The sequence below is a fragment of the Spermophilus citellus genome, assembly GCF_964194105.1.
Source record: "Spermophilus citellus genome assembly, chromosome: 1".
Classification (NCBI taxonomy): Eukaryota; Metazoa; Chordata; class Mammalia; order Rodentia; family Sciuridae; genus Spermophilus; species Spermophilus citellus.
The window spans coordinates 151,480,783-151,507,422 of record NC_138182.1 but is presented as its reverse complement, the minus strand read 5'-3'; the positions used below and the strand labels follow the sequence as shown (position 1 = coordinate 151,507,422).

At 36.3% G+C, this 26,640-nt stretch overlaps 1 protein-coding gene across 3 annotated transcripts in view; it reads right to left on the bottom strand.

Annotated features, from left to right (window-relative positions):
* Positions 1-975: 975 nt before the first annotated feature.
* Positions 976-26,640, bottom strand: part of RNF130 (ring finger protein 130) — a 128,227-nt gene continuing 102,562 nt past the window's right edge. For 2 of the 3 annotated variants that reach the window (XM_081281020.1, XM_081281021.1), the window contains one exon: positions 23,120-23,307. In XM_081281020.1, coding sequence (XP_081137146.1) covers positions 23,292-23,307 — 16 coding nt within the window. In that variant the 3' untranslated portion in view covers positions 23,120-23,291. Of the gene's footprint in view, positions 1,211-1,313; positions 1,402-23,119; positions 23,308-26,640 lie in introns of those variants that run through there. The other variant, XM_081281019.1, reaches the window with a different exon arrangement.

Below are 26,640 nucleotides of genomic sequence, written 5' to 3'. Positions count from 1 at the left end.
GTTGCCAGTCTCATAACAAGGATCTGAATGCCTTTACACCTTCTACACAGCTTATATGAATAAGAAGCAGCAGACTGAACTATGGCGTGACCTTTTGCAAAAAGGAGGTGTAGATTTGTCTTATAAATTTGCTTATTTTGGTTCCGTGCTGGGATTACTCATAGGATACAAATTTCTCATCATGTTAACTTGATGTCATCCTGTGTGTGTAGGAAGAGCATGTGTGTTCACGATGCCCACCATGCTGGCTGCCACATCCTTTTCTGTATGCCTGGCTGCTGACGCTCCAGTGCCTTCCTCATGCTGGCTCTGAAGCTGGAGGGAAGGGTTTGGGCTGGACCAATGAAGACTGAAGAAGAGTCCTCATCTGAGATCTAGCAGCAGGAAGGTTGTTTTATCTTCTTAGTAAAACATTCAAGATCGTTCGGATGTTGACAACCACTGGCTGTGCCTCTTGAGGTCAGTGTGCCTGGGAGGACTGCCAGGCTCTCTTGTGCTACTTCCCCACACCTCAGGGTTGGCAAATGGACAGGTCCATAGGCTGTTGAGACTAGGGGGGCTTCAATGTTTAGTAGCTACATAAACACTTGTCATCTTATGTCACGCTCAACACAGATGCTGGAAAATGACCAAGCAGATGACTGACTGTTATCACCACGAAGAGACCCTGGCCCCATGGCCTGTATCTCATGAGGCAGAGCTCTGTTGGGAAATGGGTTGGTCAGAGTCTTAGGTGAGGTACAAAACACAAGGCTTTCTCTCAATTCCCTAAAGAAAGAGGCCCTTTAACAGGAAGTAGAATAGAAACAGAGGACAAAATAGAGTATGTCAAGGAGCTGTGACTCGTGCTCTGCATTGGTAGGAAGCTTCACTTGCAGGCTTTAGTATGCATTGTAAGTGAGGATCACAAAAAATATTACCCCCCCCCCCCACAAAACAACAACAATGCCACCCCAACACAGAATAGCATGTGATTATTCAGGGACATGTTTGCAATGCAACCTTAACCCCTGACTCCTGCCTCTTCTCTGGAAATGGCCAGGCCTGTTGTGTGCCCATATTCAGTGGCCAACTTTGGGCAAGCATTCAATACCACAAGGCTCACCTGGGCAATAATGCTGTTCTCAAAGCCTCACTTTGGGGAACTTTGCAATTTAACCCTGAACCCCAAACTGTGCTTGGAAGCACTATCATTCTTCCAAAATGGACACTGAGAAGAATACAAAATAAGAAAGGTGATCATAAATCAAATCACAAAAGAAGTGACCCCTAATAGCCCATTTTTAAAAAATCAGGTTTTGTTCTCATCATACATGTCCAAAGAAGGTTCAATTGTGGAGAATTCGCTTTCATACACCAGGCTTCGAGGGGACAAGGAATTTCGGTGAAAGAAGTGACCACCTGAAAAAGGAACAATAAAAACAGACTTAGTACAGGTCATCAGCTTCCATTTCTCACCCGGATTCGGGGGAAAGAATATGGATTATCTTTGAAATCCTTCACTTTCTCAAATGTCTCCTTCATATTGACTTCTTATTATTACAGAAAGAAAAAGAATGCATGTATTCTTCAATGTAAGAGTACTTCATGTAAGTTCATTTTTTGTGGTGTTGGGATTGAATCCAGGACCTTGAGGATGTTAGACAAGTGCTCTACCACTGAGCTACATCCCCAGCCCTGTAAGCACACTTTAAATATGTATGTTCCCATGTTTGGATCCCCCAGTAATTTACTGCTGTAGCTCTTTAAAATAAAAGCTGCCTGGGGCTCTTGAAGGTTTCTCTTACACATTTGAATACTTCTTCCTATGAAGAATTCATACCCTACCCTGCCTACCTAACCTTTCCTCTCTAAGCAATTGTTCTCAGCTGACTATGGGGGTGTGGGTAAGCAGAGCCCCTTCATCAGATGGGCTGACTTGGTGATTTATGTGGTGATTTTGAGGCTCTGATAATAGATTTGAACGTTTTTAATTATATTATTTAGTTAATTAAGTCCATGCATTCATTTTTTAAATGATTTTTAAAATATGGAATTCATGCAAGTAAAGTGCTTTACCACCACATGAAAACTACACTAATGGAGCCTTATGTCTTGACATTGGGTATTTTAAGTTCTTCAACCTTGTTCTTATTTTACAAATGGTGTGATGGGCAGGGAGGAAAGGAAGGTTGTAGGTTCATACTAACAAATGAATTTGTAGGACCACTATTTTCTTGTTCAACTTTATTATGATTAAAATCTTCTGCTTGTAAAAAAAAAAAAAAAACCTAGGGTGAATTCGAAGATGTATGCTGTCTGTACAAAGCAGCCCTTGAAGGGGAAGGCCCCAAGTAAAATACAGATGTTTGACCTCTTGACGACTAAGTCTCTGCCCTCAGATGGATTTGCATGATCCAACAGTACCAAAGAGGGAATTATTAAAAAAATGCTAATGATAAGGAGGATTTCTGCTACACAGGAAGAATTAAAGCCATCAGAAGTAGAAATGACATTTTTCTGGTAGGGTAGTGATCAGAGGACAGCAAATCTTTGTCAAGTGCCACCACCCCTTACCCCCCCCACCCCCAAAACAAACCCTTCAAACACAGTCAGAATGGAGTTCGGGGCTATAGCTCAGTGGTAGAGTGTGTGCTTAGCATGCATGAGGCCCTGGGTTCAAACCCCAGTACCAAAATATAAAAGTAAAAACATTTTAAAAAAGGGTCAGAACCTAAACCAGTAACTGAGAGCTGTTAACTAGTTTTCTTGTGAAAAATATAACACCAAGAGAAAAACATTCAAGCAGCTGAATTTCAGAGAAAGGCATAATGCTGGCTTGCCAAGGAAGGACAAGATATTGTTTGATACCTGGAAAAATACCGTTTCCTGACCAAATGATTTTTAAGAAGTTATTGTTATTGGTGACACAGAGCTCTTAAGTAAACTCGTAAGAGAGCTATGACCATTATACAGAGAAGTGTACAGACTGTAAGCTCCACAGAGTGCACACTCATGAAATGATAGCTGGATCAAGAAAAAGAACATTAATAGCACTCCATGAGTCCCTCAGGTGACCCCCGATCACATCGTGCCCTCTCCCCTCCCCTGGAGAAACCAGAACCAGACTACTCACATACAGTTTAGCTTTGTCTATTTTAAATTTTACATAATTGGAAACACATCATATACTCTTCTGCCTAAATTCTTTGAGACAATGCTATGTTGTGACATTCATGGTATGTAATCTATCAGGGAGATACTTTGAACATTGCTGCTGGAAATATTCTTGTATCTTTTTTCCTCCCTTAAGTTACTGGGGGTTGAACCTAGGAGCACTTTATCACTGGGCTACATCCCCAACTCTTTATATATAATTTTGAGACAGGGCCTGGCTAAGATGCTGAGGCTGACCTCAAATTTGTGATCCTCCTGCCTCAACCTCCAGAGTCTGCTTGGATTACAGGTATGAATCATTACACCAGACTTGTGTGTATATTCTGCATTCATGGGAATGCAGCTTTCTTGGGTTATGCCTAAGAATCGAATGGTTGGGTTTCAGGGTATGTATATATACAGCTTCATCACACTGGCAGTTTTCCAAAGTTATCACTTTTTTACTGCCACCAATAAGTTAGAGTTTCATTCATTCTATATTGGTTCTAATATCTGATGTTTTGTTATTCATTTTAGCACTTCTTGTGGGTATGTAATGGTATTTCATTGTGGTTTTAATTTACCTTCCCTTGATAACTAAATAGGAAGAACACTTTTCATATGGTTTTAGGCTATTTGTGTATATAGTTCATCCTGAAATGTCTACTTATTTCTTTTCCTCATCTTCCTATCAGGTTGTGTTTTTTCCTAAAATCTTTATTCTGAATGAATTTTTGGTGAATTATAAATATTGCAGTGATCTTGAATTTATTAATTTTAGTATAGACCAACTTATCTTATGGTTCATGTACTTCTGAGTCCTATTTAAAGAACTCTCTGCCGGGCTGAGGATGTGGCTCAAGCGGTAGCGCGCTCGCCTGGAATGCGTGCGGCCCGGGTTCGATCCTCAGCACCACATACCAACAAAGATGTTGTGTCTGCCGAGAACTAAAAAATAAATATTAAAAATTCTCTATCTCTCCTCTCTCACTCTCTCTTTAAAAAAAAAAAGAACTCTTTACCAAAAACTAAACGGTTTGAAGATACCTATTTTATCTTTTAGAAGCCTCATTTTTTATTTGGTATCAGAAATTGAGCCCAAGGGCACTTAACCACTGAGCAACATCCCCAACATTTTGTGATCCTTTTGTCTTAGCCTCCCAAGTCACTGGGATTACAGGCACATACCACTGTGCTCAGCTACCTTTCACATTTAAATATATTGTCCATTTCAAGTTAATTTGTGAAGAGAGTATAAAGTAGGAATTAAAACTAACTTTTTTTTTGGCATAGAAATTAAGATGACCCAGAAACATCTTTAAAAGTCTGTCCTTAGCTAGGCTATGCCTGTAATCCCAGCTACTTGCAAGGCTGAGGCAGGAGGATTACAGACTTGGCAACTTAGTGAGACCCTTAGCAGTAATTTAGTGAAGCCCTGTCTCAAAATAAAAAATAAAAAAGGACTGGGGATGGCTGAGGTTGTGGCTCAGTGCTAAAGTACTTGCCTAGCATGCATGAAGCACTGGGTTTGATCCCTAGCATCACATAAAAATAAACAAATAGAATAAAGGTATTGTGCCCATCTACAACCAAAAAAAAAAAAAAAAACAAACCCAAAACATTAAAAAAAAAAAAAGGACTGGGGATATAGCTCAGAGGTAAAGTGCCCCAGATTCAATTTCTAGTAAAAAACAATAACAACAAAAAATGAAAAACAACAAAAAACTATCCTTATCCCCATTGCCATGTAGTGCTACGTGAGTGCTTCATGAGTTAGGTGTACATACTTATGTGTGGTTTTTTGAACTATAATCTGTTCTATTAAGACAGATTATTATCTGTTCATCCTTGGATCAATACCTGTCTTTATTACTGTAGCTTTATAAATAATATTGATTTATAGTTCTTTGAGTCCTTCTGCTTTGTTATTCTTCAAGACTGTCTTATCCCAGCTACACAGAAGGCTGAGGAAGGAGGATTGCAAGTTGGAGGCCCGCCTGAGCAATTTACTAAGACTTTGTCTCAAAATAAAATAAGATAAAATAAAACAGGGCTAAGGATATAGCTCAGTGCTTTGCTTACCCAGCATGTATGAGATACTGAGTTCAATCCCCAGTACCACGGGCAGTGTGGAGGTGGTGGTTGACATTGTTTTGTTATTCTTGACCTTTTTCTATATTAATTCTAGAATCAGTTTGAGAAGTTAATATATACTTCTCTACTGTGATACGACTGAATCTGCAGGGAATTTACTGGGAATCTAGGGTAAAATAACACATTTACAATAGATCTTCCAATTTGTTAACCTATTATATAAACTTATTTAGGTGATCTTTAATTTTTCCCAATAATGTATGCTAGTTTTCTTACAGAAGTTTTGCATATCTTCTCTTAGATATATTCCTCATACGGCATTCATTTGATGCTTTTTCAAAATGCTAACTTTTTGAATATTTCACTTTTAAAAAATATTTATTTTTTAGTTGTAGTTGGACACAATACCTTTGTTTTATTTATTTATTTTTATGTGGTGCTGAGGATCAAACCCAAAGCCTCACACATGCTAGGCAAGCACTCTTCCACTGAACCACAACCCAGCCCCTAAATATTTCACTTTTAATTGCTTATTTTGGTATATGGAAATACAACTTTCAGTCACACAGCAGGTATTCTCATTTACAATCTCAGGGAAAATGTTTCTAATACTTGACCCATTAAGTATGATGTCTGCTCTGATTTTGAAAAATGCCCATTATTAAGAAAAGTCTTGGGCTGGGGTTGTGGCTCAGTGGTAGAGCACTTGCCTAGCATGTGTGAGGCACTGGGTTCGATTCTCATCCCCACATATAAATAAATGAATAAAATAAAGATCTATTAACATCTTAAAAAAAAAAGTCTTGTTAAAAAGTTTCTTTGTTTTGTTTTGTTTTTGGTACTGGCAATTGAATCCATGGGTACTTTACCACTGAACTACATTCCACCCCTTTTTGTTTTTTATTTTGAGACAAAGTCTTGTTATGATGTCATGGTTAGACTCAAACTTGTGATCCTCCTGCCTTAGCCTCCTGAGTAGGTGGATTACAGATGTCCATCGCACCTCTACCTAAAAGTTATTTTTTAAAAACCAGGAACAGCCTCCCACGCCCAGAACAGGCCCAGCGACCCGCCGGCGTTGTAGACACGTCACCCCAATTGGAGTAAGGGCAGAGCAGAGCCGCCGCCCGCGCCTGCAAGGTAGGCAGACCTGCGACTGACCGGCAGAACAGGCCCAGGGGTCCGCGGGCGTGGTAGACACGTCACACCAACTGGAGGAGGGGCAGAGTAGAGCCGCCACCCGCACCTACAAAGTAGGCAGACCTGTGACCGACCGGCAGAACAGACCCAGCGGCCCGCCAGCGTGGTAGACAGATCACCCCAATTGGAGGAGGAGCACAGCCGCTGCCCGCCCTGCAAGGGAGACTTTTCAACCATACAAGAGCAATATAAATATATAGGGGGAAAATTTCAAAAACACAACAGTTTCACCAAGCAGAAAGAAACGCAAGCAGTATGAAACGACAAGGAAGATAGGACCACAAGCAATGCAGGTCAACTCAACTTTAGAAGAGGTAATAGCTGTAGCAGATGGAATGTCAGATAAAGAATTCAGGATATACATGCTTCAGATGATCAAGGAAGACATTAGACAGCAAAATCAGACAATGAAAGATCACTTCGACAATGAATTACATAAACAAATCCAAGAAGCAAAAGATCAGGGATCCATATACAGGGAGATAGAGGTAATAAAAAACAAACAGAAATCCTAGAAATGCAGGAAGCAATAAACCAACTTAAAAACTCAATTGAGAATACTACCAGCAGAGTAGAACACTTAGAAGATAGAACATCAGACAATGAAGACAAAGTATTTCAACTTGAAAAGAACATAGACAGCTCAGCAAGACTGTTAAGGAACCATGAGCAGAACATCCAAGAAACATGGGATAACATAAAGAGACCAAACTTATGAGTCATTGGGAACAGGAAGGTATAGAGGTCCAAACCAAAGGAATGAGCAATCTATTCAATGAAATAATACGAGAAAACTTCCCAGACTTGAAGAATGAGACAGAATCCCAAATCCTAGAAGCCTAAGGACGCCGAATGTGCATAATCATAAGAGATCCACACCTAGACACATTATAATGAAGATGCCCAGCATACAGAATAAGGAGAGAATTTTAAAAGCTACAAGAGAAAGGAAGCAGATTACATTTAGGGGTAAACCAATCAGGATAACAGCTGATCTTTTAACACAGACTCTGAAAGCTAGAAGATCCTGGAATAACATATTTCAAACACTGAAAGAAAATGAGTTCCAACCAAGAATCTTGTATCCAGCGAAATTAAGCTTCAGGATGGAAGATGAAATTAAAACCTTCCACAATAAACAAAAGTTAAAAGAATTTGCAGCTAGAAAATCATCTCTTCAAAACATCCTTGGCAAAACATTTCAGGAAGAGGAAATGGAAAATAACAATGAAAACCAACAGTGGGAGGTAGGGCAGTAAAGCGGGGAAAATAATCAAAGAGGAAAACAAACCATGTTTAGTAACATAAATAAACAAATATGGCTGGAAGAACAAACCATATCTCAATAATAACCCTAAATGTTAATGGCTTAAACTCACCAATTAAGAGACACAGGCTAGTCGAATGGATCACAAAACAAGATCCAACAATATGTTGCCTACAGGAGACACATTTGATAGGAAAAGATATACATAGACTGAAGGTGAAAGGTTGGGAAAAATCATATCACTCATATGGACTGTGGAAACAAGCAGGAGTGTCCATACTCATATCAAATAAAATAGATTTCAAGCCAAAGTTAATCAAAAGGGATAAAGAGGGACACTACATACTGCTCAAGGGAACCATACACCAACAAGACATAACAATCATAAATATATATGCCCTAAACAACAGTGCAGCTATGTTCATCAAGCAAACTCTTCTCAAGTTCAAGAGTCTAATAGACCACCATACAATAATCATGGGAGACTTCAACACACCTCTCTCACCACTGGACAGATCTTCCAAACAAAAGTTGAATAAGGAAACTATAGAACTCAATAACACAATTAATAACCTAGATTTAATTGACATATATAGAATATACCACCCAACATCAAGCAGTTACACTTTTTTCTCAGCAGCACATGGATCCTTCTCAAAAATAGATCATATATTATGTCACAGGGCAACTCTTAGACAATATAAAGGAGTAGAGATAATACCATGCATCTTATCTGATCATAATGGAATGAAACTGAAAATCAACGATAAAAGAAGGAAGGAAAAATCATGCATCACTTGGAGAATGAACAATAGGTTACTGAATGATCAATGGGTTATAGAAGACATCAAGGAGGAAATTAAAAAATTCTTAGAGATAAATGAAAACACAGACACAACATATCGGAATCTATGGGACACATTGAAAGCAATTCTAAGAGGAAAATTCATTGCTTGGAGTTCATTCCTTAAAAAAAGAAAAAAACCAACAAATAAATGATCTCATACTTCATCTCAAAATCCCAGAAAAAGAAGAGCAAAACAACAGCAAAAGAAGTAGAAGGCAAGAAATAATTAAAATCAGAGCTGAAATTAATGAAATCGAAACAAAAGAAACAATTGAAAAAATTGACAAAACTAAAAGTTGGTTCTTTGAAAAAATAAATAAAATCGACAGACCCTTAGCCATGCTAACAAAGAGAAGAAGAGAGAGAACTCAAATTACTAGCATACGGGATGAAAAAGGCAACATCACAACAGACGCTTCAGAAATACAGAAGATAATCAGAAATTATTTTGAATCCTTATACTCCAAGAAAATAGAAGATAGTGAAGGCATCGATAAATTTCTTAAGTCATATGATCTGCCCAGATTGAGTCAGGAGGATATAGACAACCTAAACAGACCAATATCAATTGAGGAAATAGAAGAAACCATCAAAAGACTACCAACTAAGAAAAGCCCAGGATGGACCGGATGGGTATACAGCAGAGTTTTACAAAACCTTTAAAGAGAACTAATACCAATACTTTTCAAGCTATTTCAAGAAATAGAAAAAGAGGGAGCTCTTCCAAATTCATTCTACGAGGCCAACATCACCCTGATTCCTAAACCAGACAAAGACACTTCAAAGAAAGAAAACTACAGACCAATATCTCTAATGAACCTAGATGCAAAAATCCTCAATAAAATTCTGGCGAATCGGATTCAAAAACATATCAAAAAAATTGTGCACCATGATCAAGTAGGATTCATCCCCGGGATGCAAGGCTGGTTCAATATACAGATATCAATAAATGTTATTCACCACATTAATAGACTTAAAAATAACAACCATATGATCATCTCGATAGATGCAGAAAAAGCATTCGACAAAGTACAGCATCCCTTTATGTTAAAAACTCTAGAAAAACTAGGGATAACAGGAACATACCTCAACATTGTAAAAGCAATCTATGCTAAGCCTCAGGCTAGCATCATTCTGAATGGAGGAAAATTGAAGGCATTCCCTCTAAAATCTGGAACAAGACAGGGATGCCCTCTCTCACCACTTCTGTTCAACATAGTTCTTGAAACACTGGCCAGAGCAATTAGACAGACGAAAGAAATTAAAGGCATAAAAATAGGAAAAGAAGAACTTAAATTATCACTATTTGCAGATGACATGATTCTATACCTAGCCGACCCAAAAGGGTCTACAAAGAAACTATTAGAGCTAATAAATGAATTTAGCAAAGTGGCAGGATATAAAATCAACACGCATAAATCAAAGGCATTCCTGTATATCAGCGACAAATCCTCTGAAATGGAAATGAGGAAAAACACTCCATTCACAATATCCTCAAAAAAAATAAAATACTTGGGAATCAACCTAACAAAAGAGGTGAAAGATTTATACAATGAAAACTACAGAACCCTAAAGAGAGAAATTGAAGAAGATCTTAGAAGATGGAAAAATATACCCTGTTCATGGATAGGCAGAACATCATCAAAATGGCGATATTACCAAAAGTTCTCTATAGGTTTAATGCAATGCCAATCAAAATCCCAACGGCATTTCTTGTAGAAATAGAGAAAGCAATCATGAAATTCATATGGAAAAATAAAAGACCCAGAATAACAAAAACAATGCTAAGCAGGAAGTGTGAATCAGGCGGTATACCGATACCAGACTTCAAACTATACTACAGAGCAATAGTAACAAAAACAGCATGGTACTGGTACCAAAACAGGCGGGTGGACCAATGGTACAGAATAGAGGACACAGAAACCAATCCACAAAACTACAACTATCTTATATTTGATAAAGGGGCTAAAAGCATGCAATGGAGGAAAGATAGCATCTTCAACAAATGGTGCTGGGAAAACTGGAAATCCATATGCATCAAAATGAAACTGAATCCCTTTCTCTCGCCATGCACAAAAGTTAACTCAAAATGGATCAAGGAGCTTGATATCAAATCAGAGACACAGCATCTGATAGAAGAAAAAGTTGGCTACGATCTACATACTATGGGGCCGGGCTCCAAATTCCTCAATAGGACACCCATAGCACAAGAGTTAATAACTAGAATCAACAAATGGGACTTACTCAAACTAAAAAGTTTTTTCTCAGTAAAAGAAACAATAAGAGAGGTAAATAGGGAGCCTACATCCTGGGAACAAATCTTTACTCCTCACACTTCAGATAGAGCCCTAATATCTAGAGTATACAAAGAACTCAAAAAATTAGACAATAAGATAACAAATAACCCAATCAACAAATGGGCCAAGGACCTGAACAGACACTTCTCAGAGGAGGACATACAATCAACCAACAAGTACATGAAAAAATGCTCAACATCGCTAGCAGTCAGAGAAATGCAAATCAAAACCACCCTAAGATACCATCTCACTCCAGTAAGATTGGCAGCCATTAGGAAGTCAAACAACAAGTGCTGGCGAGGATGTGGGGAAAAGGGTACACTTGTTCATTGTTGGTGGGACTGCAAATTGGTGCAGCCAATTTGGAAAGCAGTATGGAGATTTCTTCGAAAGCTGGGAATGGCACCACCATTTGACCCAGCTATTCCCCTTCTCGGTCTATTCCCTAAAGACCTAAAAAGAGCATGCTACAGGGACACTGCTACATTGATGTTCATAGCAGCACAATTCACAATAGCAAGACTGTGGAACCAACCTAGATGCCCTTCAATAGATGAATGGATAAAAAAATGTGGCATCTATACACAATGGAGTATTACTCTGCATTAAAAAATGACAAAATCATAGAATTTGGAGGGAAATGGATGGCATTAGAGCAGATTATGCTAAGTGAAGCCAGCCAATCCCTAAAAAACAAATGCCAAATGTCTTCTTTGATATAAGGAGAGTAACTAAGAACAGAGTAGCGACGAAGAGCATGAGAAGATTAACATTAAACAGGGATGAGAAGTGGGAGGGAAAGTGAGAGAGAAGGGAAATTGCATGGAAATGGAAGGAGACCCTCAAGGTTATACAAAATTACATACAAGAGGAAGTGAGGGGAAAGGGAAAAATAATACAAGGGGGAGAAATGAATTACAGTAGAGGGGGTAGAGAGAGAAGAGGGGAGGGGAGGGGAGAGGAGGGGGCATAGTAGAGGATAGGAAAGTCAGCAGAATACAACAGACACTAGTATGGCAATATGTAAATCAATGGAAGTGTAACTGATGTGATTCTGCAATCTGTATACGGGGTAAAAATGGGAGTTCATAACCCACTTGAATCAAAGTGTGAAATATGATATGTCAAGAACTATGTAATGTTTTGAACAACCAACAAAAAAAATAGTAAAAAAAAAATAAAAAATAAAAACCAGGAACAGGTGTTGAATTTTTGCAAATGATTTTTCTATATCTAAATGACTTTCCTGTTAATCTGTCAATAAAAGTGAATCAGTGAATCACACAGATTTTCAACCTTGCATTTTTTTTTTTAAGTATAGCAAAGTTTATTAGAAGGGGAAAGAAACTCTCAACCGAGAGGGTTTGGTCCTCTTGGAGAGAAAAGTCATTAACCTTGCATTTTTTAATAAGTTTCAATTTGGTTGTAATGTTTTCCTTCCTCACATACCATCAGTTTTATTCAGGCAATCTTTTGTTTAAAACATTTCCATCTATATCATAAGCTAAATTAATTTACAATTTTCCTTTCTTGGAATGTCCTTGTAATGACTTGGTGTTAATGCTAAGCTAATTTCATAGAAGGATTTGGGTAACTTTCTTCTTCCAGAAAAATTTGTGTAAGAGTAGTGTTATTTCTTTCTTAAATGTTAGAAAGAATTCTCCAGTGAAACCATGCAGGCCTAAAGTTCTTCTTTGAGTAAGTATTTTAAATGATGGGTCTAATTTATTGCCTAGATGTGGGAGAATTCAGATTTCCTATTTCTTCTTATATAAATTTTGATATTTGTGTTTTTTCAAGGAATTTGTGAACTTCAGCTAATTTTTATACTTTACGGTCAAGGTCTCATAACATTCTTTCATTATTATTATTTTTCCTTGTGGCAAAAAGTACATAACATAAAATTTGCCATCTTGACCATTTTTAAGTGTACAGTTCAGAAAGGGTAAGTACATTCACATTGCTATAAAATAAATCTCCAGAACTTTTTCAACTTACAAATCTCAAAACTCTACACTCATTAAACAACTATCCTTTTCTCCTCCCCACAACCTTTGGTAAGCACTATTCTACGTTCTGTTTCTTTGTATTTATTATTTTTAATGTGTATATGCTTTTTAGTGATATTTCTTCTTTTTCATTCCTAATATTGAATGTTTCTTCTTATCAGCAGATCAAGTTAATTCAATTAGTCTATATTAAAGAAACAACTCTGTGATTTGTTCTTTTTTTTCAATTGTGTGTTTTCCAAGGAATTCACTTATGATCTGTATTTGTTTCATTGGATTTAGCTTGTTATTTGAAAGAAATGCTTAGAACATTAATTTCTATATTTTCTGCATTTTTTAAGAGAGAGAATTTTTTTAATATTTATTTATTTTTTTTTTTAGTTTTCAGTGGACACAACATCTTTATTTTTTTATGTGGTACTGAGGATTGAACCCAGCACCCCATGCATGCCAGGTGAGCGTGCTACCGCTTGAGCCACATCCCTAGCCCCTATTTTCTGCATTTATGGTCACAAATTTCCCTACAACATGGCTCAGTTGCTTCAGACAATTTTTAATATGTCATATTTTATCAACATTCAATCAAACACTTATTATATTTTCCACTGCAATTTCTTCTTTGACTCATGAGTTCTTTTTTAGAAGCAAACTTCCACCCTCCCTCTCTCCCTTCCTTTGGTACTAGGGATTGAACCTGGTGTCTCTTACATGTCAAGAAAGTGCTCTACCATTTAGATATGTGTCCCCAGCACCACACTGATTAAGTTCAAACATCTGAGGATCATTCTAATTACTTTTCCCCCCATTTTTAAATTGGTGCTTTATAGTTGTACATATTGATGAAATCTATTGTTACATATTCGAACATGCACACAATATGACAATATAATTTGGCCAATATCACTCCACAGCATTTCCCATTACTTTCCCTATCGCCCACCCCTTGCTAATTATCTTTTTGATACTGGTTTATACTGGTAAGAAATCAAGTCTGCATGATTTCAAACCATATATTTTTGTTGAAATATGTTTTATGACTCAGCAGAGGTGTATCTAAAAATAGCAAATATCCTTTGCTTGATGAGTTTTTATATACTATATATAATATGTATTTAAAACGTCTTGGTTTGTTAATTGTGATGTTCATACATGAATATTTGTTCATTATCAAGAGATACATTTAAATAATAGTGGAATTGTCTATTTCTCCTTTTATCCATTAAATTTTGTTCCTTATATTGGAGGATACATTAAGTACATCTATTTAAAACTGTTTTCTTCAAGATGAATTAACCTTTTAATTATTATGAAATGTCTTTTATCTTAAAACAGCAGCAGATATTTAGAACAATTTTATTTGTATTATCATTTACACGGTATTTTTCCTATCATTTTACTTTCACATTTTTGTCTCCTTATAGCAAGGACATATCACATATACATGCATGTATATAAATTTAAAAGTAGTGTATCTCTGTTTTTAGCCATTCATTTATATTCACTACTAACACATTAGTATTTAAATCTATAATTTTATTGCTTATTTCATTTGTCCAACCTGTTCTATGCTATTTTCCTCTTAACATTTTCCCCTCCTTTTTAAAAACTTTTCTTTATTTTTAGTTGTAGATAATACAACAACTTGATTTTATTTAGTTATGCTTTTATGTGGTGATGAGGATTGAACCCAGTGCTTCACAAGTGCTGGGCAAGTGCTCAACCATTGAGCCACAACCCCAGCCCATTTCCTCTTCTTTCATATAACTTTGTAATATTTTCCTGCTATTAGTTTATTATGTATTGTTTTATTATTCTTTTAGTGGCTACACTAGTCTAAAAGTTATTTTATTAATTTTTTGGTTGTTATGACATGTATCCTTGATTTATTAAAGTCTACTATAAATTAGTACTTTTACTTATTCTTGGACAATGTAAGTCTCTCAGAACACTTTATAAAAAATACTTTTTAGTTATCAATGGATATTTATTTTATTTATTTATATGTGGTGCTGAGAATTGAACCTAGTGCGTCACACATGCTAGGCAAGCACTCTACCACTGAGCCACAACCCCAGCCCCTCAGAACACTTTTATTTTATTTATTCCCTACTACCTTTTGTGCATTTGATGTCAAGTAATTTCTGTAAGGTATTATTATTAGTACTGTGTACGTCAATCACAATTGAGATTCACCTATGTATTTACCTTTTCTGCTGCTCTTTAACCTTCTAGCATTTCCATATTTTCACCTGGAATCTTCTTCCTTTAGCCTGAATATTTCCCTCTTAGTATTTGTTGGAAAATGTTCAATTTCATCTTTAATTGTGGTAATTTTTTCCCTAGGTATTTAGGCTAGCATTTTTTTCCCCCTTTAACATGCAATTCACTGTTTTCTGGCTCCCTTCTTTCTTTCCCTCTCTTCCCGTACTGGGGATTGAATCCAGGGCTCATACACACTTACCACTCTACCACTGAGCTACATCCCCAGTCTTTTTTATTTTATTTTGAAATAGGGTCTCACTAAGTTGCCCAGGGTAACCTTGAACTTGTGTGATTTTCCTACTTCAGTTTCCCACATGGTTCCCATTGTTTCTGAAAGACACCAACTCTAAGTATCCTGTTGTTACTTTAGAAGTAATGTATCTTTTTTAAAAAATAACTTTATTTATTTTTTAATGTGGTCTGAGGATCAAACCCAGTTTCTCACACATGCTAGGCAAGTGCTCTACCACTGAGCCACAACCCCAACCCTAGAAGTAATTTATCTTATGTTGGAGAAGAAAGGCAAAGCTGGAGGACTCATTTCTTAATTCCAAGACTACCACAAAACTACAGTAATCAAGACAATGTGGTACTCATATAAAGATAGGATACAGATTAATGGAATAAAATTGAGAGCCTAGAAATAAAATAATACATCTATGATCAATTCATTCTTTCAGCCACACTCCCAACCCTATTTTGTATTTTATTTAGAGACAGAGTCTCACTGAGTTGCGTAGGGCCTCACTTTTGCTGAGGCTGACTTTTAACACATGATCCTCCTGCCTCAGCCTCTGATGTTGCTAGGATTATAGGTGTGTGCCACAGCACCCAGCTAAATTAATTCTTGCAAGGGTGCCAAAGACCATTTAATGAGGCAAAGAATACTTGGGAAAGTGCAATTTGTTATGAACAGATGCTCAACATCATTAGTCATTAGGGGAATGCAATGAAACTGGATTCCTACCTCATAGCATATATAAATATTAACTCCAACTTGATCACACACTGAAGTTTAAGTCCTAAAACTGCAAAACTATAAAAATCTTAGAAGTTTTTGTAATTTGAAATAGATTTTAAAATAGATGTCATTTAGAAATGTCATTCTTAGACACTTAAAGCACAAGCAACCAAAAGGGAAAAAAACAGGTTAAGTTAGACTTCTTCAAAATAAAAACAAGTTCTTGAAAGTCACTATCAAGGAACTGAACCAAATGTTTATATAATGGTAGAAAATATTTGCAAATTGTGTATATGATAGGGGTCTAATATCTGGAACAAAGAACTCAACAATAAGAACAAAACCCAGACAAGTTTTAAAATTAGACAAAGCACTGAATAGATATTTCTCCAAAGAAGATACAGAAGTGGCCAATATAAAAAGAAAAAGATGCATTAGGGAAATGCAATCAAAACTATGAGGTATTGCTATACCCACCAGAAAAGGGTACTATTTAGAAAAAGTGGGAGGAATAATAAGCACTGTGGAGAAATTAGAACATCACTGGTAGGAATGTAAAATGTTTCACAGCTAGCATGGAAAAGAGTCTGGTGGTTTTTCAAAGAGTTAAAATATAGAACCAAATGACCCAGGAATTCTAAACAAAGAATTGCAAACAGATGGGCTGGGGATGTGGCTCAAGCAGTAGCGCGCTCGCCTGGCATGCGTGCGACCCGGTTCGATACTTAGCACCACATACAAAGATGTTGTGTCTGCTGAAAACTAAAAAATAAATATTAAAAAAACTTCTCTCTCTCTTGAAAAAAAAATTGCAAACAGATTCCTGTACACTGAAGTTCACAGTAACACTATTATTCATTTGGGTTGTTTCCACCCCAGACGTCCCATCAATGAATAGTGGATGAACAAACCGTAGCGTGTAAGTGTGCGCGCACACATACATAGGATAATTATTCAGTCACAAAAAGGAATGAAGTACTGATATATGCTACAATGTAGACGAATCTTTAAAATATTATGCTAAGTGAAAGAAGCCAGGCACAAAAAATTACATATTTTATATAATTTTCTCTATATGAAATGGTCCAAGTAAGTGTATCTATGGACACAGCGAAGATTGGTAATTTCCAGGGGCTGGTGGGAAGGTGGAATTAGAGCAAGTGCTTAATGAAAACAGGGGTTTCCTTTGTGGAGATGAAAACATTTTGGAGTAGAGGTATGTTTACATTCCACTGTGATACAGATGCTCCTTGACTTATAGTAGGGTTATGTCTGGATTGTTATTGTTAAGTTTAAAATACTATAAGTTGAAAATGTACTTAATTCTCATAGCCAACCAAACATCATAGCTTAGTCTAGCTTACCTTAAATGTGTTCAGAACATCTACATTAGCCTACAGTTGGGCAAAACCATCTGAGCTCACTTTATTGATTGAGTAGACTGTACTAGGGCTTGAACCGAGAGCTTCATACATATTAGATAAGTGCTTTATCATTAAACAACATCCCCAGTACTTTTTAAATTTTATTTTGAGACAGGGTCTAAGTTGCTGAGGCTGGCCTTGAACTTGGGATCCTCCTGTCTTAGGTGTCACTGCACCCAGCTCATAAAGTCTACTTTAAAATAAAGTATTGAGTATATCATATACTCTAACTTATACAGTACACTGTAGAGTATTGGTTGTTCATGCTTGTGATTCTGTGGCTGGCTGTGACTGTGGCTCACTGTCACTGCTCAGCAACTTGAGAGTGTGCATATTGCTACTATGGGAAAAGATGAAGATAAAAAAAAGAATAATAAAAAAAAAGATTCAAAGCACAGTTTCTATTGAGTAAAAATTGCTTTCATATCATTGTAAAGTTGAAAAACACTATAAATTGAACCATCATAATTTGAGGACTGTCTTTATACTAAATGCCACTTTAAAATAGGTAACTTTATGTGGCTTTCACTTTAATTTTAAAAATTGAGATGCAAATGATGCTTCTTTTGACTTCTTTTAAGTTTTTCTTTGCCTTAATTTTTTTTAACTATAGCATCTTGGTATAGTTTCCTTCTTATTTATTATGTTTAGTGTTTATAATACCTCTTGAGTCTGTAGTTTGCAGTCATTTGCCAATTTTGAAAACTTATCAGCTATTTGTCTCTTCAAATACTGCTTCTGCCTCATTCTGTCTCCTTTCATTCTATGTCTTGAATTATAAGCACATTAGATTTTCTTTTTAATCATGGTCAAAAGACTTTTTTTGTTCTTCAACCAGATATTTTCTCCTGATTTGTATTCCAGTTCAAGAATCCTCTCTTCAGCTATGTTTAAATTTATTAAGCCTTCTACTGAGTTCTTATTCCCAATATATATTTTCAAAATGTATTTCCAGTTCTCACATTTCCATTTGATTCTTTGTTGTTTCCAGTTACTGGCTGAAATTATCTACCTTGTTATTGTTTTCTATATAAACTCAGTTATTTTAAAGTCTTTGATGTTTTTAATATTTAGATTTCTTACAGAACTTTTTTCTTTTTTCCCCTCCTGTCTTGATCATTTGGCCTTATAGTCTGATATGCCTATTTTTTTAAATAGGTTACTAGACAGTTTTATGAAAAATGTAGAGATAATCCAAGGCTGTTGCTGCTACTATCTTTTTCTAGAGAATTTCCTACTGTCTCCTTACAATATATCACTTTCAGACTATAAATATATCACTTTAACCTAAGTAGAGATTTAGTAGATTTTGAACTTGGGCTTTAGTCTTTGAGAAGGTTAGTCAAATTCTGGTTTAGCCTATAGTTCCAATGTGTCTCCCTTCTGGGATCCCAATAGAAAGTTTGGGGGTGTTTAACAGGGCTCCATTCTCTTGGAGGATTCTGAATTCCAAGTTTTGTTTCACAAACCCAGTAAGACTGCTTGACCTTTCCTCATCTCAATCTTTCAACCATTACTTTCTGGTCACTTTTCAGCCTCTGCTTATAAATTGGTAAATGCTTCAAAAGATGTGTTGAACACTGGGTTCATATTCTGTACTTCTTTTCTCTAGGACCTTGGCTCTCCAATTTTAACAACTACTCTCACTATGCAAACTTCATTGTGTTTTTGCAATATAACAATATAATCTACAAGTCCATAACTTTTTAAAAAAAATTGTCTTTTCTTAAAATTTTTTCTTAAAAATTGTCTTTTAGTTGTAGGTGGACAGTATCTTTATTTTTATGTTGTGCTGAGGATCGAACCCAGTGCCTCATGTGTGCTAGGCAAGCACTCTACCATTGGGTCATAACTCCAGCCCCAATTTTGTATCTTCTTAAAGAAATTAAATAATGCTCAAGTCTTCTCTATTCTGGTCATCAAGAATTCTATTTTCTTGGTATTATTTCTAGCCTAACCACAGGCCCTATTTACAGATCAGATGTATATATTTGCTAAAGTTACAGTCTAGCTGGTCAATAATATATACATCTGATCTGTAAATAGGGCCTGTGGTTAGGCTAGAAGTCGAAAAGTATGGAAAACTTTTTCATACAAGTGGACAAGTTTTATCACTATGTGTGATAAATGCCTAGAATTTTCACATAAAGCAATCCTCAATAACAAAGGGATGGTAGCCAGAGGTGAAACTGAGCCTTTCCCATACTGCTTTCTATGGGTTGCATGTATTCTCATCTGGACCTTGTTCTTCCATGATGATGAGCATGAATCAGGCCTGCCTGTGCACTAGGTGAACATGTGGGTGGGGGAAGGCATTGAATAGAAGGCCAGCTGAAAGATCTAAGTGGTACAGGACGTTTTCTGGGCTGAACCACACTTGAGCAAAACTCTCATCACTAGGAAGGATTTTGCTGGGTCCTCTTCACACAAGAAAGGGGGAAAAAGAAAAATACTACTGAGTAATACTATATGCCAAGCACTTTCACAAACATCTAGTTTTCACAGCTCTATATTGCTGTTAATATTAACTTTCATTTCATCATTGAGAGAAAGAGCCTAGAAGAAGTTAAATAACCAACCCAGTGAGGGAAGGACTAGACCCGGACTCATACCCACTGCTTTACTGAACAACCTAAAGTCCAGATCAAATTAACATAAAAAATGTTGTTTTCTTTGGCTGGTGATATAAATGAAATACTTAAGAGGGACAACAGAAATTCAATTTTCTTTGCCAAAGCTTAACAGTGCCTATGCTGGACAAAATTTTCATTGTACATGCTGCTCCTGTGAACTAATATACATACTCTGGGTTGCTCTTGCATATTTTCAGATTGAAGAGCATACCTAGCTGAGAGCATGGGAACCTGAGCTGCAACACATTTATACCTCACCAACAGTAAGTAGTATCTCGAGAGAAAGGGGTAAGGAGAGATGGCAGGGGAGAGAAGGAGAGAGAATAATAAAATAGTGGGGCTGATTCTGCCTGTTTCTCCACACAGTGAACACCTATCCTGTTGTAAGAGTGACAAGAGGAATTATTTGTTTATATTGTACTGTAATTTGTTTAGTATTAACAAATAATTGGGAAGGTAAAAAGTGAAGGAATATTCAGGATCTTTTTTCAACTGTTTCAAAAAGTTACAGTACAGCTGGTCAAACTGAAAGTGAGGCTTTAATGGCTACATTAAGCCACAGGTAGGATCAGGTGAACTGCTTTTCTGTGGAGGTTCTTCAGACTATAATCTTATCAACTTTTGGTCTATGTAAACATGAAAGTTTCCTTGAAATAAAATATCCTTGAAAAATATTTTGGGGTAAAACCTAAACAACCTTTGCCTTATTTATTACAAAAGTTTGTCCAAGGGGCTGGGGTTGTGGCTCAAGTGGTAGAATGCTCACCTAGCATGTGTGAGGCACTGGGTTCGATCCTTGCACCACATAAAAATAAAAATATTGTATCCACCTAAAGCTAAAACATAAATAAATTTTAAAAAATATATATATATATATAAAAGTTTATCCAATAAAGGTTTAAAACTGAAATATCATATCTATTGCAGCCTAAATTTGGTCACTTTCTAATTTTTAAATTAGTAAACAAATTTTCAACATCATACATTGTTTCTATTCATAGCATGCCTATTAAGAAATACAACAACTGCATTTTGATGCCAACTGTCTCTGGTCCTAAGGAATAACAATCCATACTTTCAAGATGCACAGGCATGCATGCACACGTATGCACACATGAATATGAAATGCACCACTTTCTAGGTTACTGAGACCATGATTAATTAACACATGAAAACTTGATGTAAGTTAAATCTCAACACCACACAGCAGTAGATTCCAATATTAACAGCTGATGACAAATTTTCTCCAGGATTGACAGACAGCCTCACCCTTTTAATATATTCATTGCACTTTTTAGATCTTGCAAAAATTCTGTGTATCCTGAACAGGACTTGTTGTTTTTCAAAAAAAGTCTTGATGCTAAGACTTGAAACATGTGAAAAGAGGAAAAGTACATTAAACTATATTAATTATAAATAGTAACAATGTCATCAAAAGTCCTATATCTCCTGATGACTGTTGAAAGAAACTAATGACTCATCATAAATAGGAAGAAAAGGAAAAGGAAGAGCCATTTTGATTTTCACTAGAATAAAACTAGGCAAAAGAGGAACTATATTATTAACTTAGGAAAATACTGCTGGAAGGAAAAATTGTATTGAGAAAGACGTTAATGCAACAAGGCTCTCTAGAGAAAAATGTTAAAATACTTGGATGACTTCTCCAGCATTCTAAGTTGGCTGGTATCATCAGGAGGGCCACTGAACCAATGAATTTCAATGGACAGAAATGTAATGAATGTTCCTATGAGTTTTAAAAAATACTTTAACCTTTTGTGCACCTAACAACAGAGCCCTAAAATACATGAAGCAAAAACTGACAGAATTGGGGCTGGGGTTGTGGTTCAGTGGTACAGCAGTTGCCTGGCATGTGTGAGGCCCTGGGTTCGATCCTTAGCACTGCATATAAACAAACAAATAAGTAAATAAATAAAAATAAAGGTCCATTGACAATTAAAAAATATTTTAAAAAACCCTGACAGAATAGAAGGGGAAAATACACAATTCAACAATAGCAGCTAAAGACATCAATACCCACTTTGCTTGATAGAGCAACTAGAGAGAAGATAAAGAAGGAAAAGAGAAAATTTGAAGAATACAATTAAGCAACCAGACTTAATAGACATCACAGAACACTCTACATAACAATAGTAAATATATGTTCTTCTGAAACTGTGCATGGAATATTATCCAGGATAAACTATATGATAGGTCATAAAATAAGCTCCAATAAATTTGACATGATTGAAAATCAGACCAAGTATGTTCTCCAACCAATGAATGATGTTAGAGTGAATTCAGAAACCTATATACAAGGAGACTTGGAAAACTCACAAATATGCTGGTCTTATTGCTAAAGCATACAATTTAATATAACAAAATATTTCAATGTTTTCCTCATCAATAAAGCAAAAACATTTCATTCACACATACAAAATTGCTCTCATCCAACTCTTTCAAATTTTCTTTTTAAAAAATGAATACTAGGTAAACTATAAAAGAACATCTACAACAAATATATTACTAATCAGTGTGCATTTTGTAAACTTTTATACTCATTTCTTCACCCACAAATATTTATTGAGCACTTACTACATGCAAAGCACTCTACTATGTATGGGAAATACCAAAGGGAGCAAAACGGTTCAAAAATCCTTGCTACCCCAGAGATGGAGCTAAAATCCTGGAGGAGGCAGATCACCTCCAAACACAGGAAAAGTTATAAAAGGGTGCATAGCACTTTTGAAGAAAATAAAATGGAATAATTCAATTTGAGTGCCTGAGGGAGTATTACTATGCAGGACAACTCTACTCTGCTTTCTACTTGGGCACAGTGGGAGCCTACATTAAGATACCAAAAAATAGTGTTATCGTTATTTCATTGGGAGTCATACACACTGTTTCTGAAATCCATACAAATGAAATTCAGATATGTCATCTCCAAATCAGCCTTTGAAACACAAGTCAGTAAATAATACTCAACAGCACAGTCTTTTTTATTATTTATTTCTTTTAATACAAAGCTTTGGCATTAGCAATTTTATGAAAAAATAAAATGTACTAAAAATAAATGCTTGTGTGGCATGATTGGTAAATGATGCACAAAAATAGGTTCTTTTTTCCTTCAAGGCAATCAGTCAGAAAGCAGTTTTTTTTTCTTCTTCAAAACCACTCTACCCTATGGAATAAAAGGAAAAGAGATGTCATAAATTAGTTAAAGGGTAGATGTCAATGTTTAAAAAAAAAACAAACAGAAAAACGATTCTAACTAAAGGGTGGCCTAGGACTGTCCCCAACTGTTTCCTAATCCTTTTTGGTAAAGCCAGTAAGGCCATTAATTTGCCTGAAATCAGCAGTTTCATATCTGTAGTAAAGTGGTTTGTCATCTTAAAAGTGTTTTAATATTCTCGAAAGAAATGCAGGAAAAAGTATCAGGCTGACACTATCTTGTTTAATATTTAGGGACAATTATCACACAATTTACAACTTCTCCTGAATTAAATAGTTGCTAAATGTTGAGTGTGCTCGGTCATTAAAATATGTTCCTTCCTTTAAAATGTGCTCCTCTTTTACTTATCAAACAAGAATGTCATTACTTATAATGAAGTTAGAGTTGAAGAGCCCAGACTTGTAGGGATGCAGGACGTGGCTCTTTCTTCCAGGAGTTTGCCAGATTTTGCATGTAAGTCTGTGTGTTTCTATCCCTAAATAAAATGTACCTAAAGTCTTTAAAAGTTTTCCATCTGTCTCTCAGGCTCATGCTGCCTTCTTCACAGACCCTGGCACTGCTGCAGCTGCCCTCACTTCCTAGCCCCTTGTATTCTGGCTAATTTCATTAGGCCCCCCTGCACAGTCTTTCATTTTGAAGGTTCCCAAATCAAGTCTTTAGCTCAGTTTGAGACCTATACTTCAAACTGCTATAATCTTTGGCTATCAAACACTTTTCAAGGATCTCTTGATTTCATCTCCTCCCCACCATCCTGACATCTTCCTTCAATTCCATATTTTTATCCTAACCTATCTTCTTGTCTCTATTCTCTACCACTTCAAAGAAACTTCTCAATCACCAGGAATTATCTTTCTGCTGAAAAGTCTTAGATGCTACCTATTATTTATAAGACTAAAGTCCAAATTTTGTAGCCCGCATGCTGTCACTGCCACAAGCTAGTACCTACAACAGATACATCAACCACAGCCTCCCTGAGCCTGCTGTTTTTCCTCATTTTGTGCCCTAATTATGCTCTTCCTGGTTCCTAAGTTACTTATTGCATGAAGCCACCCCACCCCCATTTTTCTTAATACTCTCAGTGCCAAAGCAGTAGTTCTTCACTCCTTCTCTTTCATTACTTCAAACTCCTGCAAGGGAATGCCAGGCCTCTGCTAGCTCCATAGATGAGCCTGGTGCCTAGTGTGCAGTGGGAAAATGGCTATAAAAATGAATGAGAAGGAGTCATTCAACTTTTTTTTTCGGTACTAGGGATTGAACCCAATTTCACTTAACCACTGAGCCATATCCCAGCCCTCTTTTGTATTTTATTTAGAGAAAATGGTCTCATTGAGTTGCTCAGGGCCTCGCTAAATTGTTGAGGCTGGCTTTGAACTCACAAGCCTCTAGCCTCAGCCTCTGGGATTACAGTGTATGCCACCATGTCCAGCAGTCATTCAAGTTTTTGAAAGGATGTTCCCAACTTTACAAAAAGCTCTATGCCTTATTATTTATTATAATATTACTATTTATAATATTTCCTCAGAAAAACTGGCTATTAGATAAAAGGACTTTATAGAGGTGAATCAAGATCTTTAAATACACTTTATTTTGCTACTCTTTTTTTTTTTTTTTTTTGGTACTGGGGATTGAACCCAGGGCCTTGTGTGTACAAGGCAAGCACTCTACCAACTGAGCTATATCCCCAGCCCTGCTACTCTTTTAAGAATTATAAAGTAATGTAGTCATAATATTCCTAATGTAGCCAAAACATGTAAAGAACCATTGGGGAAAAAAATAAAAATAAAAAGACCACTGCCAAAAACAGACATCTAATCAAAGGTTCTGGCTGCCTTTAATACTCTTTTTTTTTTTTTTTGTAATCATATTTCAAGAAACTAAATTTGTCTTCTTCAACCACATTATTTGGAGCCCTCAAATGACTCTCTGGAGTGGTTGAAGACAAGCAGTGTAAAGCAGAGTTGGAACCAGAACAAATGGGTTTGAATTCAGTGTTCTTCTTCCTACAGCACCTCTCAGGGGTTATTTAATCCTTCTGAGCCTCAGTTTATTCTTTTATATCTAAATGTCTTATACTCAAGAGTGGCTAAAAGGAGAAATAATTACCAAGAGAAATAAGGGGACCCAATATGTAGCAATACATCTCAAACACAGGGCAAATTTAAATCTTTGCTGGAATTGCTACAAGAAAGGCATTCTCATTAAAATAAAAATGAAGACAGTTACTAGAATGAGCAAAAAGTATTTGGCAGAGAAAAAATTTAAAATTCTTTAGGCCAGTGTTAAACTGAAGGATACCACCTATAAGCTTATAAAACCAATTTAGAAGTCCATGACTAGCATTAACAAAAACCAAGTATAAGTCAGATTACACTAAAGAATCATGTCTGTTAGTAAAATTTCTGTTTTACTTATCTACATGGGAGTACTGTGTCATGATGCAAAATGTATCTTACTATGGAAGAGGGTGAAAAAAAAAAAGTCTGACAAATACCATTTTTGAAACTTAAGATTCCTTTAAAAGGGGCCAGGAAGGCAACCCAAACCCTATTCTTGGGCTCTGATTCTTCCTAGGAGACAATTCAAGAGGGAAATCTATCTCTAACCTCGATAGTCGAGCTCACTAGCATTCAAAGTACCCATGTCTTAGACAACTCTGAATGGCAGAAAGTTCTTTCTTATATTTAATAGAAATCTGCTTCTCTGTGATATCTCCAGAGCTCCAGAACTGCAGAGTGAGCATCTCCCTCTGTATGTGATGGCTAGTCAATATGAGGGTGCTCATTTAAGGAGTATTAAATGAGGGTACAAAGGTTTACCAATATAGGAGTAATACCCTGGGGATGGGGCACTCAATGAACAGTAGCTATTTTTATCTTTAGGAGTTCTTTGAATATCTGGAAAGACCTCTTGCATCATCTCTGTTTCCTCTTTACTAAACCAATCAGCCTCAAGACATTAAATGATTAATTTTTCAGATCCTTTTATATTGAGATGTGCTAATCTGTCAATTTTCCTCCTACAGTCCTGAGCAGAATAATTCAGAAATAATCAGTACTGAGCAAAACAGAAACGTCAATTCCTTTTATCTGGTCGATAATTTTTTTTTTAATACTACCAAATCTAAAAGGCAGACAGCTTGCTAGGAATATCAGAAAGCTAGAAACCAGTTTTTCTTTTTTGCAGTGCTGGGGATTGAACCCAGGACCATGACCATACTAAATAAGCACTCTATCACTGAGCTATACCCCCAGCTCAAGCTAGGGCTTCCTGATCTCAAGTTAT